The sequence below is a fragment of the Chrysoperla carnea genome, chromosome X (assembly GCF_905475395.1).
Source record: "Chrysoperla carnea chromosome X, inChrCarn1.1, whole genome shotgun sequence".
In the NCBI taxonomy this organism is placed as follows: domain Eukaryota; kingdom Metazoa; phylum Arthropoda; class Insecta; order Neuroptera; family Chrysopidae; genus Chrysoperla; species Chrysoperla carnea.
Genome location: NC_058342.1, coordinates 10,781,382 through 10,794,792, shown reverse-complemented (window position 1 = coordinate 10,794,792; position 13,411 = coordinate 10,781,382). Strand labels below are relative to the sequence as shown.

General features: G+C 29.5%; 1 protein-coding gene and 2 long non-coding RNA genes across 3 annotated transcripts; 2 read left to right on the top strand and 1 right to left on the bottom strand.

Moving 5' to 3' along the window:
• Positions 1 to 39: 39 nt before the first annotated feature.
• On the top strand, positions 40 to 4,834 carry LOC123302890 (apolipophorins-like). Its single transcript, XM_044885983.1, has 6 exons — positions 40 to 398; positions 2,247 to 2,691; positions 3,402 to 3,513; positions 3,582 to 3,713; positions 4,545 to 4,744; positions 4,823 to 4,834. The coding sequence occupies exons 1-6, from the start codon at positions 40 to 42 to the stop codon at positions 4,832 to 4,834; spliced, it is 1,260 nt and encodes a 419-aa protein (XP_044741918.1).
• Positions 4,835 to 8,808: 3,974 nt separating this feature from the next.
• On the bottom strand, positions 8,809 to 9,501 carry LOC123302436. The gene is made up of 3 exons (XR_006535517.1): positions 9,367 to 9,501; positions 9,097 to 9,260; positions 8,809 to 9,008 (listed from the first exon to the last, which is right to left on the bottom strand). It is a non-coding gene; the product is annotated as an uncharacterized LOC123302436 (long non-coding RNA).
• Positions 9,502 to 10,795: 1,294 nt separating this feature from the next.
• Positions 10,796 to 12,206, top strand: LOC123302435. Its single transcript, XR_006535516.1, has 3 exons — positions 10,796 to 10,909; positions 10,991 to 11,174; positions 11,358 to 12,206. It is a non-coding gene; the product is annotated as an uncharacterized LOC123302435 (long non-coding RNA).
• Positions 12,207 to 13,411: the final 1,205 nt, after the last annotated feature.

Here is a 13,411-nt window from a genome sequence, read left to right as displayed (position 1 = left end):
GGTTGGTATTTTGGTAAGACAGCAGGTCTTTAGGGTACCATGAACAACGAACCGCGCGACGATCACTTAGCATCAACGAAACGAATCAACAATAATAGTGGACGATTCGCTCAAAGTTGGTCATTACAACCGAAAAAATGCCGTTCAACAAATAATCAAGCGAAAATTGCTATGGAACCATTAAATGAGAATTTAACAGAACTTTGTGAGGCGTTTTTCAGGAATAAAGTTTCACCATTGAACACGTGTTTCCCAATTGTGAATGCGTTACCGTACTTTAATTTGTGTATGAATTATCCAAATGGGGACAACCGGACATCTTGTACCGCGGCTGTCGCTTATATGGAGGCTTGTAAATTGGAAAATACTCCGCTTAGAATACCCGATGTTTGTGTACAGTAAGTAATCATTTAAGTTGCAACGGCTGCCCATTAAGAAGCCTTCTTTAAGAAGCTCCTTCTCTTTGAATAATTTGGAGCTAGGTAAGAACACCAAGAAAGTTTGGATAGTCGATAGATTTACGTACCGAGAGAACGCCAAAGAATGGCTTATCAAAAAGTATCAGTCTTCTCTTTGCCAGAAGTGGGAAGAGGAGACGAAACATCGCTTCCTATTTCTTCCTATTGTGACAGCTCCTCAAGTGTCCTGTTATAGCCGCAACGATTTTGCGGCCCTTTGAAACGAGGTTTCATTTATTTTTAAAGGAGCAACTATAAACTTAACTATACTATGCATTCAGGTCACTTATCAATACTATTATGAGAAAATATTATTTTGATTTTTTTATCAAAATAGATTAAACGATGGTACTTAAAAAGCATGTTTACTTGTGGCCATTGAAGTTTAAAATAAATTAGCAAAATTAATTTAGTCGTTGAGCTTTTAGTTTTAGTTAAAATCAAATATAAACTGTGATATAGACACAACCTCTCGCTAGAAGTATGTTGAAACTGGTGTACTAAATACATACATTTAATCATATTCAACTATAAATTACGACACTTCTTTTCATTACATCCTTAGTAGCGATGTAATGAAAAGAAGTGCTTCTAAAAACAAAAAAAAAAGTAAAATTTTAATTATATTCAATTATAATATCACTTCTTTACGTACGGTCGCTTCTCGCTAGTAGCGATGTAGGAAAAGATGTGTTGTAAAAATAATCAAAAAATAAATATAGAGTTTGAAGGGAGACATCCATGTTCTGACATCAGATTGAACCTGGTTCTTCGACTTTCTTTAATAGTCAATTTGTATCTTAAAAGGGAAGAGATACAATAATACTTTAAATTAGAAAAAAACTAACATTTTTTATCTAAACCACTGCTTCCTTTAAAGGGAGGAGGTCCTTTGAAACGATATAAGGTCTTCCGAAGACCTACGATTTTACTCAGATCATATCTGTCTTGGAGTAGCACAAGTGACTTTTAAGATTGGCCTTTTTTTAAGATATCCTCATTCAGGAACAGCTTTCGCAAACGGAGTTTCCGAATACCTATCTTGTGTCCGACAACTTTGTGCCATTACTAGAATGGAGTGAATTAGTTATGTTAGCTTCGTAATCGTTTGCTATGTCCCTTTGGCCCGGAACCCTCAGGTTTATATTTCTCAGGTTTTCCAAGGGGTAATTAACTGGAAAATTTGGAATTATTGGGTAACTTCCACTGTTGTTTCTTGTAGCCAATTTCCAAGAGGACTGAATTATTCAGATAAGCGAAATTACAGTAAAACCTCATTAATGAAAGCTATTCCAAAAAAAATTGAGAGATTCTGTAACTTGAAAACGAGACAGCTTTGATTTTGAACTTTCTAACAATCTTTTGAATTCTTTTGGGGAAACAAATTCTGTTTTCAACAGTCGTGTCGTTTTTATAAAAAAACATATCTAGTTCATTTGACGAATAGATGAGTAGTTCCCGAGATTCCCCTGAAAATCTCTTCCAATTTTTAAGATGGCAAATAGGATTTCCGGCAATACCAAAGAAAATATTCGAATTAGTTATGCCACCTGGCTTCGTAATTGTTTGCAATGGCTCATATTTGGTCCGGAACCCTCAGGTCTATATTGCATTTTACCGACAGTTTTCCCAGGGGTAATTAACTGGAAAATTCGGGATTATTGGGTAATTTTCAATGTTGTTTCTTGTAGCCAGTCTATAAGACGACTGAATTATTCAGATGAACGGAACTACAATAAAACCCCATTAATGAAAGCTAATCCAGAAACAAATTTCATTTTCTTTTAGATGTCAATTAATAAATGGTACAGAAGTTCCCGAAGGTCAATTTTTGAACTTAGATGCTGAAAGTGTACCAAAATCAGCTGATATTGTTTTCATTGTGGAGGCAAAAGAATGCAATGCGAATATTTCAACAAAACGGAACATCAATCAAGTTGTATCGTTAATCCAAAAAGAATTGACCGATTTGAAATTAGCGAATAATCGATACGCTTTAGTTGTGTTCGGTGGTCCTGGAATTTATAGTGAGCCACGAAGTATCATTGTCAACAATCAAATATTTACAACATCGCAAGTGATACCACATTACTTCGAGAACATACCAACCGGTAATGGAAGTTCGGATATATTCCATGCAATTAGTTTTGCCAAAGAGTTGATATTCCGACCTGGTGTTTCGAAAACAATGATTTTGTTACCGTGTATAGATTGTCAAGCAGATAATATGAAAGTAAGTTTGCTAGTTTTTTTTTATACTCATTTTCATTTTCTTCGAAAATATAGTAGTCGTGTCATTTTAGCATTTCATAGATAATTTTTTGGATCTAAACCTATCGAGCCAGTTTTTTTTTTAAATGATCAAGAAGGTCCATATATCGGAAGCTACATCTAACTTTTTGCCGCTAGAAAGTTTTAGTTTTTGCTATGGGCTCAATAAGGCTAATCATTAGAATCCATTTATCACTATTCCGTAATCAGATTTTCGATATAATCTCCCCCTCTTAAGGTAATTTACCTCGCTGGTCCAAAATTTCAATATTCTGTAAATATTCAACAAAATGGATAAAAAAAAGTATACTCAGAGGTTTTTGGGGTCACTGATTACGATTCTGAAGTTATCATGGGGATGTACTCCCCTTTCTTAGTGTTTTTCTCAATTAGGGGCCCATAAGCACGGACCTGTTTAAGGCTTTGCACACCTCCTCAGCGCATCTTAAATGAATTGAGTTGGCTTTGCGCCAAGGAAGTGTCTTTTGATGATTTGCCTTTAGGTCAACTTCCTAACACTCCGCCCCCTCCAAAAAAAAAAAGAAAATGAATTTATTACACAGAATTTAGCATGTCTCAAAAAATTACATCAAACTCGATTAAAATATGATTTGATTGTAAAAAAAGAATTTTTCATACTGTTTTACCTTATTTATTTTTTGTTATTTACAGCTCGATTACCCAGTCTTACATCAATTATTACGAGAAAACGATATCACTTTACATATTCTAATGAACAACGATTTTGTTTTCCCGAAATCACGTATCAACAAAATATTCTACGGTAAATATTAGTCAAAATTTTGTTTTCCAAAATTTCGAAATTTTTTCAAATTGATTTCTTTGTTACAGGCATTGACAGTAATACAGCGTATACGAAGAAAGATGTCAAAGAGTTGAAGGGAGACGCAGGTTTACGCAGACAAGTGAAATTACCTAAAGCAGATTTAGGATTCTGTTCACCTTTAGCATTGGAAACAAATGGTAAGTACGCATTTTTTTTTTGTAGTTTATTGATTTATTAAGGTTTGTCTCCTCCCCCCCTTTTGAGAACACAATTAATTATACTCACACTTGTATACACGCTATTTTCTCTACAATCCCAGTAATCTGAACCCCCTGGTAGTATTGAGTCAGGATTATCGAGATTCTAGTTAGGATTATCGAAAACTTCTAGGATTTTCGAGTACTCACTTATGAGAGATGTGAGATAAGATTTCTGAAGGGCCGTTCCGAAATACCATGATTGTCCACTGGTTGCACAAGGGAAAGAAAATTCTCTGAAAGTTTTCACCAATCTTCTAGAGAACCTGTTTGACGAGTTGAAAGGAGTTGTTGAGAAAAAAATTTGCCGAAAAACCAATTATCAACTATGCCTGGACCACAATAGCCAGAATTTGAACACTTTCGCTAAATGGTTAAATTTTCTAGAGTTAAAATAAGTATATGTTTTTTGGCACTCACTGTAAAGTCAGAGAAAATTAAATTTTATTATTGGGTAGAAATTAAAGCTTACTGCCATTTGTCTACCGTTGCTATCACCGCCCCCCCCCCCAATCCCTCAAGAAAATCAACATGTTGTGTTCGAAACATTTTTCCGTAAACTTGATTCTGCTACAAACGTGAATAATTTTACAACCGCACACAATTTACTCTATCGATCATGAGCGAGTTAATATTACGATTCGCATTTGGCCGATTTTGGGGAGCTGTGTCGTGCCCATGACCTTTTCTTGAGAGCTGGACCTGCTGATTTTCCGACGAATTATTTTTATTTTTTGCGAAAATAACAAAGTTTTTATTTTGTGTGAATAGGGTCAGTATTTACTGCAACAAAATTACAGAATGATAAACGTGGAGCAATTAAAAAATTCGCAACAGTATTTGCAAAACGTGTTGCACAATCAGCAATTCCAAATAGTTGTCAAACATGTGAATGTACGGCAAACAGTGATGGTGCATCTTACATCGAATGTTTACCATGCGAGTATCCAACGGCATTATCTATTGATTATGTAAGTTTATTGCCCTGATAAAAAAGGCCGATTAAAATTTCCAATTTGTTCCGATTAAATTCCAATTAAATCCAATAGAACCCAATATGAAATTTCCAATTCGATCCCATTCATGAATTACAACCAATTGGAAATTTTCGATTGGTACTATTGGATAAAATCGGAATAAATTGGAAATTTGTTTCCAATTAAACCCGATTCATTTCAATTTAATTTTCATTCAAAATTGTAATTAGTTTCAATTGGAATGAATCGAAACTTTTTTTTACAATTCAATCCGAATCGTTCCGATTGGTTGGAATGGAAATTTCCGATTCATCAATCGGATTTTTTTATTAGGGTACTCATGCAGTTATTTGTATTTTCAAATAATTTTTATCTTGCACAATCATTTAAACTAACAAAGAAATCAAAGCAAATCTGAGTAAAAATGTAAGCGTTACATTTAAAACATACGTAGATACGATAACATAGTTCCAAACGGGTGTTCCACAACACCTCTTGTTTTTTGCATATAACTTTTTTATAGATTGTTTTTGATCCAATCCGGATTTCTTCCGTACATTTATGCAAATATATTTTATTGCTAGTTTTATTATATTAATGCACATTCATATTCAATTTATCTCCATTTCAATTTATAATAAAATACACTTTAGCTACACAAATCAAATCAAATTTCCAATACAAACTTCTTTTTTTATAGTTTCTTACGGATCAATTGAAATATATAAATTTTAAATATGTAAATTTTAGAGATTTCGTAAAACTTAAAATTAGCGAATCAGAAAATTTTTCAACTGTAATTTTGTATGCAGAAAATGGCGCGAATTTTAAGTTTTACGAAAAAAGACTGCAAATAAATAACCGCATTGACTGCCGAGAAGACATTTCAATGCTGTTTGAGGGGCTTATGCTTGGCCATAAATGAAAAAAACTATTGCTCAGATTGCGGATTATTTGAAGTAAGGCGAATGTCAATTTTAAATGTGAATGCCACATTAGTTTGGAATTATGGCTTCGATAGTTTAGAAAGAAAAATCTTAAATGAAATAGAAATAACAAGTTTTTATTGTAAAAACTGTCAAGCACGACGAATGGTCGGACGAACGGAAACACTTTCCTCTTATTTATGTTTGGACGTAAATCATTTTTACGAAAAATCAATTTTTTTTCTCAAAATAACAAACAGCCATTTCTGAAAAGTAATTTGAGCGATATCCCTAAAAAATTAAATTTAGTGAATAAAACATATATTTCATCTGGGGTAATTGAATTCAGTCCGTCCATAATACCTAACGGTTTGGGGCATTATATTGCATATACCCATTCAATAAATGATAGATGGGCACAAATCAATGCTTTGGAACCATTGCCAACGATTTTAGGAACTCAATTACCCAGTGTTAGAATAGCTATACTCTTATATGTTTTAGTTTAAATAGAATTCCTTAATATATATATATATATATTAAGGAATTCTATTTAAACTAAAACATATAAGAGTATAGCTATTCTAACACTGGGTAATTGAGTTCCTAAAATCGTTGATTTGTAAGAAATCTCGTTAATGTTATATTGAAATATTTTTATTTAAATAGAATTCCTTGAAATATATATATATATATATATATATATATATATATATATATATATATATATATATATATATATGTATATATATATATATTTATATATATGTATATATATATATATATATATATATATATATTTATATGTATAATATATATATATATATATGTATATATATATATATATATATATATAAATATATATATATATATATATATATATACATATATATATATATATATATATATATATATATATGTATATATATATATATATATATATATAAAGTCCCGAAATCAGAGACTTTGAAAGGAGTGTGAGGTTATAATAGTAAACACAGATTGACGCAGTAATATAACTGTAATTTAATAAAACAATATTCTTAATAACTATTTACAATAATAATTAATGATTAATTTACCTGATTCAATATTATTGTGGATAACTAAAATTAATTAACAATATTCTCACACACGTCTTTAATTATTCTTCAGACATTTTGTATTTTTATCTATCAGGAAATAATATTAATGAAAGTGGTGTTACCAGGGTAATACCAAACTTACATATATATATAAATATATATATATATATATATATATATATATATATATATATATATATATATATATATATATATATATATGTATATATATATTAAGGAATTCTATTTAAACTAAAACATATAAGAGTATAGCTATTCTAACACTAATTGTAATTGAGTTCCTAAAATCGTTCATTTGTAAGAAATCTCGTTAATGTTATATTGAAATATTTTTATTTAAATAGAATTCCTTGAAATATATATATATATATTTCAAGGAATTCTATTTAAATAAAAATATTTCAATATAACATTAACGAGATTTCTTACAAATCAACATGCCTCCAGGTGCGCTCTGGATATTTTTATCGTCATATTTGCAATCAAGGGCCTCAAAAACATCCGAGTAACCAAATTCGGGACTTTCTATCAATAATTTAAGGATAACGATTGGATAAAATTTTAAAAAAAATATATAAGGGGTGATTAATTTAGAGGTATAGGATTTTAAATTGAAATAAAACAAGGAAAATTCAAATTGATAGTGCAATCTTTTTTATTTTTATGTAAAACCATTCACGACATTTATTTTTTAAAGATAATCCCTTTCAAATGTTGGCCGCAACTGCGCTTTAATTTGTCCATCCGTAAACACCAATTTTGAATGACTCGCTCGAGGACTTCGGTCGGTATCTCGCTAATAACTTCAGTAATGTTGGCTTCCAATTCCTCAATAGTAGCTGGTTTATCCACAAAACATTTAGACTTTATATACCCCCCACAAATAAAAGTTCAAAAGTATGATTTAGATAAATTTTTGCGAGTTTTCTAAGAACTAAATGACTGGAATTATGACGCTTTGAAAGATCGGCCGGCTTCAATTCTTGAACTAGCTGTATTTTAACACTTTCAAATCTAGATCTTTGCGTAAAATCGCCTTAGTAGTGCCATAAGATAGGCCAAGTTGTTGAGATCGACGCCGAATCGATTCTTCTGGGTCTTCGGCAAAACTCTCATTTACAGCCGCAATATTCTCTATAGTTCGGGCTGTACGTGCTCTAATCGGTCAAGTACCATCCAATAATATTAAATTATTCTCGAGTTAAGCGCCAATGGTAAGCTTAGTGCGTTCGGTAGGACGATTATGTACACCATAAATTGGCCTGAACGCTCGATTATAATTGCACGATTTGTAAACGTTGTTGAGGCATAACTCTTTCCATGATGAAATGTCAATGAAAACTGAATAATAGTTATTTAGTTAGTATTTATATATAATAGTTAGTATTTAGTTTGACATTAGTCACGCGTAACATGTCAATATAACTCTATTGGAAAAAATACCTCCAATTTGATCACACTGTATAATTGATCGTTTTGAAAACGGCCAAAGATATCAAAAATGTTCACTCAACATTTTTATTTGTTATAAAATCAATCAGTTTCAAGATAATGTTAAGTAGCATATAAATATATATATTTGGCCGTTTTTCTCTATTTTCGGGAAAATGACTTGAGATATCACAATTTTTTATTTTACATTTTTCTTAGGAAAAAAAATTTTCGGCAATTTTCGTTTGAACCTTTTTTTTTTATCTAGTTGGTTGTTGAAATATTGTCCAAAAACGTTATTTATGTATATATAGCGTTAATTATCTCAACCCTGGCACTTCCGAGACTTTGAATAAGTTCACGCAAAAGCATTATTATTATTTTGAGCGGACCAAAATGAAAAATTTTATGTAAAAAAATGTAAAATGTAATTAATATGTGCAATATGTTTGTTTATTATGTTTATTTGTTTGCACTTAATATGTATATAAATAATTTACTTCTAAAATAAAGATAATTTATTTTCAATAGATTTATATAATATAATATTTTTTCCACCTTTAATTTATTTAATAAAACATTGAAAATCCATAAAAATACGTATGTGTACAATTAAAATTATATATTATCAATTTTGTCTTTATGAAGTAGAACGACTGAAATTTCTTTGCTCATCGGTTATAATTTTTATTATGTTCCATTTTTCCTTTTTCAAGGCAACAACTTGGTCGATTTTAGTATCGCGTGCTCGGTCAGCTATTCCGTAAATGTTTTGACGAATCAGTATTTTCATAACTGAAAAAAGAAATAATAATAAAAATTAAAACTAATTATACGCAATAAAACATACTAATGAAAGAAAACATGAGAAATTAGTAATTACAATGCCTTGGTCATATTTTTCCATAGGTTTCCATTAAACATTCGGGTTAATAGGTACATCGGCGAGTTATAGGAATTGTCCGGATTCAATATCATCTCGATGATTGATCTCTTTTTAGAAATATAATTTTAGTCCAACTGCTTGCCAATATTTTTATCTGAAAACTAAAAATTCAACAATATTATTATATATAAATAAAATAAAAGTTTATAAACAAATAACCTAAGACGTCGATAATTTATGTAAACAAATAAAGGTTTGTCGACTCACCTTTTACAACCATCTTTACAATAAATAATTATTCTTCAAGGAACATTATTTAAACATTTCAAGTAACGTTAACGTTTTTAAAGTAACTTTATTGAAACATTATTTAAATTAAAAATGTTTTAATGAAAATACAACGCCGAATAAAAATGATATAATTAACCTCAAAAAAAATAAAATAAACAAATATCATAACCGTAGATAATGGGTGCGTTTAGCAGAAAAAAGCGCTAGGAAGCGCTTGTAAGCAAAATGGCGATTGTTAAGCGGTAAGCGCTGTCAAATAGTAAATAGCTATATTCCTCTAGGGCGCTAAGTTAGCTTTAACCGGGGAACCTAACCTAATTTAAATACATGTTTGTAAATTATTCATATTAAAAAATTACCAACAATGAATAATATATTAAATAATATTGTGAATGGCGGATTGTGTCAGCGCAACTGAAGTTAGCAAACAATGCAAACATGTCCTGGCCGAAAACTGTACAGTTCGTTTTTCAGCGCTAGTAAGCGCTCTCAAGCGCTTTTTTCTGCCAAACGCACCCAATAACTACAATCTATCGTTATATATTTTCATGTTTCCCCCCATTCCCCTTGTTTATGTAAAATTTTGTATTTTTAATTGAAAATATTGAATTACATATTAATTATATAACTGGAGCAACTTTGGAATCTGAAAGAGTATTTACGGAGCAATTTTTTGATATTTTTCACTGATACAGCTAATAATTTACTTTCTATTATTATTTCTTTTTTGTTTTTCTTTCCTTTCCCGCTCCCCCCAGTTTAAGACATTCCCCTTGTGAATGATGTCATCACATACTGTTTGAATTGCAATTATTAATTTTAATTAATTATGCAAACATAATAGATATTTATAAACCGTTATTGTTATATCCCGAAAGAAATAAACGGGAGCAATTTATTAATAGCAAAAATGTTAGGAAAAACTATCAATTTACTCAGATATTGGAAAATAAAATTTTGTATTTTTAATTGCAAATATTTAATTAATTGATAATTTAATATTTGGAGCAATTGTGGAATCTGATGGAGCATTTTTTGATACATGATTTAATAAATTTTATTAATATTCCACGCTAACTATATTGTGGTCCTGTAACATATATCCATAATAAAAATTTAACTCCACTATACATCAGTAGATGTCATGATAAGCTTTACTATGTTTTGAATATCTATAAATCATGATTCAAAATTAAGTAATTTTAGAAATACACCACAAGGTGTCAGGTAAAAACTTATGAACCATAATATAATTTTTAATTTTAAATGTCATAAAAATTTGCAAATAAAAAAATCTAACGATAAAAATAAAGTTTTACGAATACATTTAGATACTTTTTAATGTTTTGGTGAAACATTGTTAGTGACAAAAAAAAAACTACCTAGGCTAACTTCACGATTGTATCAAAATGTCAAATTAAAACTCTTTAAAATAAAACGCTTTTTCACAAATAAATAAATATGGAAGTATCGAATGAAATAACAATGCATCAGAAAATAAAAGCCATACGTAAAACAAGTAAGTAAATATTATTTTAATGGGTTTTACTATTATGTACAACAAAAATAATTAGAAAAAACTTAATCTCCATCGAAACAGGTTAATAATAAAATGTTAATTACTACACTCAAAAGTACCACATAATGCTGAATATACGACGAAATAAATTAACATCCATTTAAAGATATCAAATGAAAATTTGAAAATCGATGAAAGTGATCACATCATGGATTAAACAAAATCGTCAGATATTTGATAAATAACAAGCAAATGAATATCACAGGTATTATATTTCAATTACAGTTTTGACCCTCAAATCCATAATTTAAATTAGTAATAATTCTTACCATACTAGATTTTAAAAAAAAATTTCAAAACGAAAATGTTAAGTTATACCCGGAGTTGACGAGCCTATGGTTTTGAAAATTGACTGCTTGCGACCATATAAATTGCATTTCAATTTCAGATTCCATTAAAAAAAACGTGTTCTGGAGCCAAGACAGAAAAACAAACTTGAACCAACACGAAAGCATATGTAACCAACGCCAAAATATATTCTAGAGATAATAGCGTTTTCAATAAATAAATCTGGAGACTGTTGTAACCAAATTCGGTTGGATTTGTAATCTTGTAATATTCCACATTGGTAATTATTTTTTAACAAAACTTTAATATTTTAAACAGTTAAACAAAATCCAAATCCACCACAACGAAACGTGGTTCCAAATCACTATCATTCAATCAAGGCTACATCGCTAACCCTTTCTTTTACAAAAGAGTGATCGTTCAAAGCCGGAAAATGTTAATATCAATTCCATAAGAGTGAGAGAATAATCTAGTATCTCTGTCATAAAATTTAGTTACATTTATCATTACATAGTTCGAGTTTTAAAGGTAATTATTTTTTTAAATTAGTAATAATAGTAGGCGCTCGATTCAAATTTCAACACAAAAAAAATACATCTCACAACGCATCACCCCTGTACTATTCTCAAACGTTGCAAAAAGAGAGGATTGTTTTATTTTTATAAGTTTAAGAATAGAGAATGTGTTTAAATGAGCTCGTCTCTTTATTTTGCGTCGCTGAATAGGCACCTAAAATATATATTAAAGATCCTATAAACATAATGGGTTCTATTTTTAAATGTTATAGAAAAAAACCCCATATTTTTGATACTAATAAGAATAGGACTCAACTTTATAATAACTTTTACGGTTACTTACGTCCCTGAATACGTGATTTAACTAAAATATTTACCGTTCCTCCTGAAACAAGCCCACAAATTTAAGAAACGTTATCTATACAATAAGTTTAAGCAGAACAAGTATAAAGAAAAACATGATTATAACTTGATAAAATTAAAGATAATATTTAAACTAAACAGTTTTTTGAAAAAATAAATTTTGTAAAATAAATTATTTAAAAAAAATTTTTTTTATTAATTTTGCATTCCAATTTTTTATATTTATTTTTAAAATTTTAATAAGTTAACATGTCTAGGGTTTTATCCCATTGTCGAAGCTTACTAAGAAATATAAACAGGCTAAGAAATAAACTCAGAGTATTTATACAAAAAATTTTGTATGAATTTTAAAAACAATATACGTCATATAATAAAAATATTTTAAAATAACAAAACAAATTAGATAACAGCAAATAAAAATTAAAACCAAGCATTTCTAATAAAAATGTATTTCTTCGACCTTGTGAAACACCCTCCATTAAATAAGTCAATTGTTGTTAAAAATATATAAAAATATTGATGGTAATTTCTAGGAATTACGAAGTATAATAAATTTAAAAATAAGTAAATAAACTCAAGATTTATATCAATTAAAACAGTTTCGACGGGAAACAATCTTTTTGTTCATTTAATAGATTAAGAGGTCCATTTTTATGTTTATGAATCTCTAAACCTTCCAACACATTAAGCCTATGTCCTTCTTTCGCCATGTGGACTACCTCAACGTTTGTGTTAAATTTATGATTGATTTCTAGCAAATGATTGGCAATTGCCGAATGCTTACGTTTAAACAATCGCAGATGTTCTGATTTTCTGAGCTCAAACGATCTTCCTGATTTAAATTTTTTGTCTAATTTGTCCTTGTTATTTATAAAGATATTGCATGTAAACAGTTTTAAATGATTACAAAAAAACTACTAATCTGGTAACAATGGTACTAATAAGCTTAAAAATCTGCTGTACGTTTTTTTACGATAAGAGAAAAATAGATAATGTATGGGATGTTAAGGATGTATGAGCATGACAACAGCGTTTGATTTAAAGGCTCAACATTTTTTTTATAGGCAGACTTTTACGAATATCTGGTTAAAATTTCAGCATAGATATCCATGCAAATTTTTAAGAAAAAAAGTCATTGAAAATCGATATAAAATACATTACATACATACAATACATTATTAGACTCTTACGGAAGAATCTCAAAAAACGACACATTTTGAAAGTTTTTGATAATTCTCACTTGGAATGAATGAACACAAATTTAAAAAAAAATTTT

What these genes read in the sequence shown, in the direction of transcription:
- LOC123302890 (XM_044885983.1), top strand. Translation starts at nt 40, where the DNA reads ATGAACAACGAACCGCGCGACGATCACTTAGCATCAACGAAACGAATC. An exon ending in ATACCCGATGTTTGTGTACA is followed by an intron (nt 399 to 2,246) that starts GTAAGTAATCAT and finishes ATTTTCTTTTAG; the next exon opens with ATGTCAATTAATAAATGGTA. An exon ending in GTCAAGCAGATAATATGAAA is followed by an intron (nt 2,692 to 3,401) that starts GTAAGTTTGCTA and finishes TGTTATTTACAG; the next exon opens with CTCGATTACCCAGTCTTACA.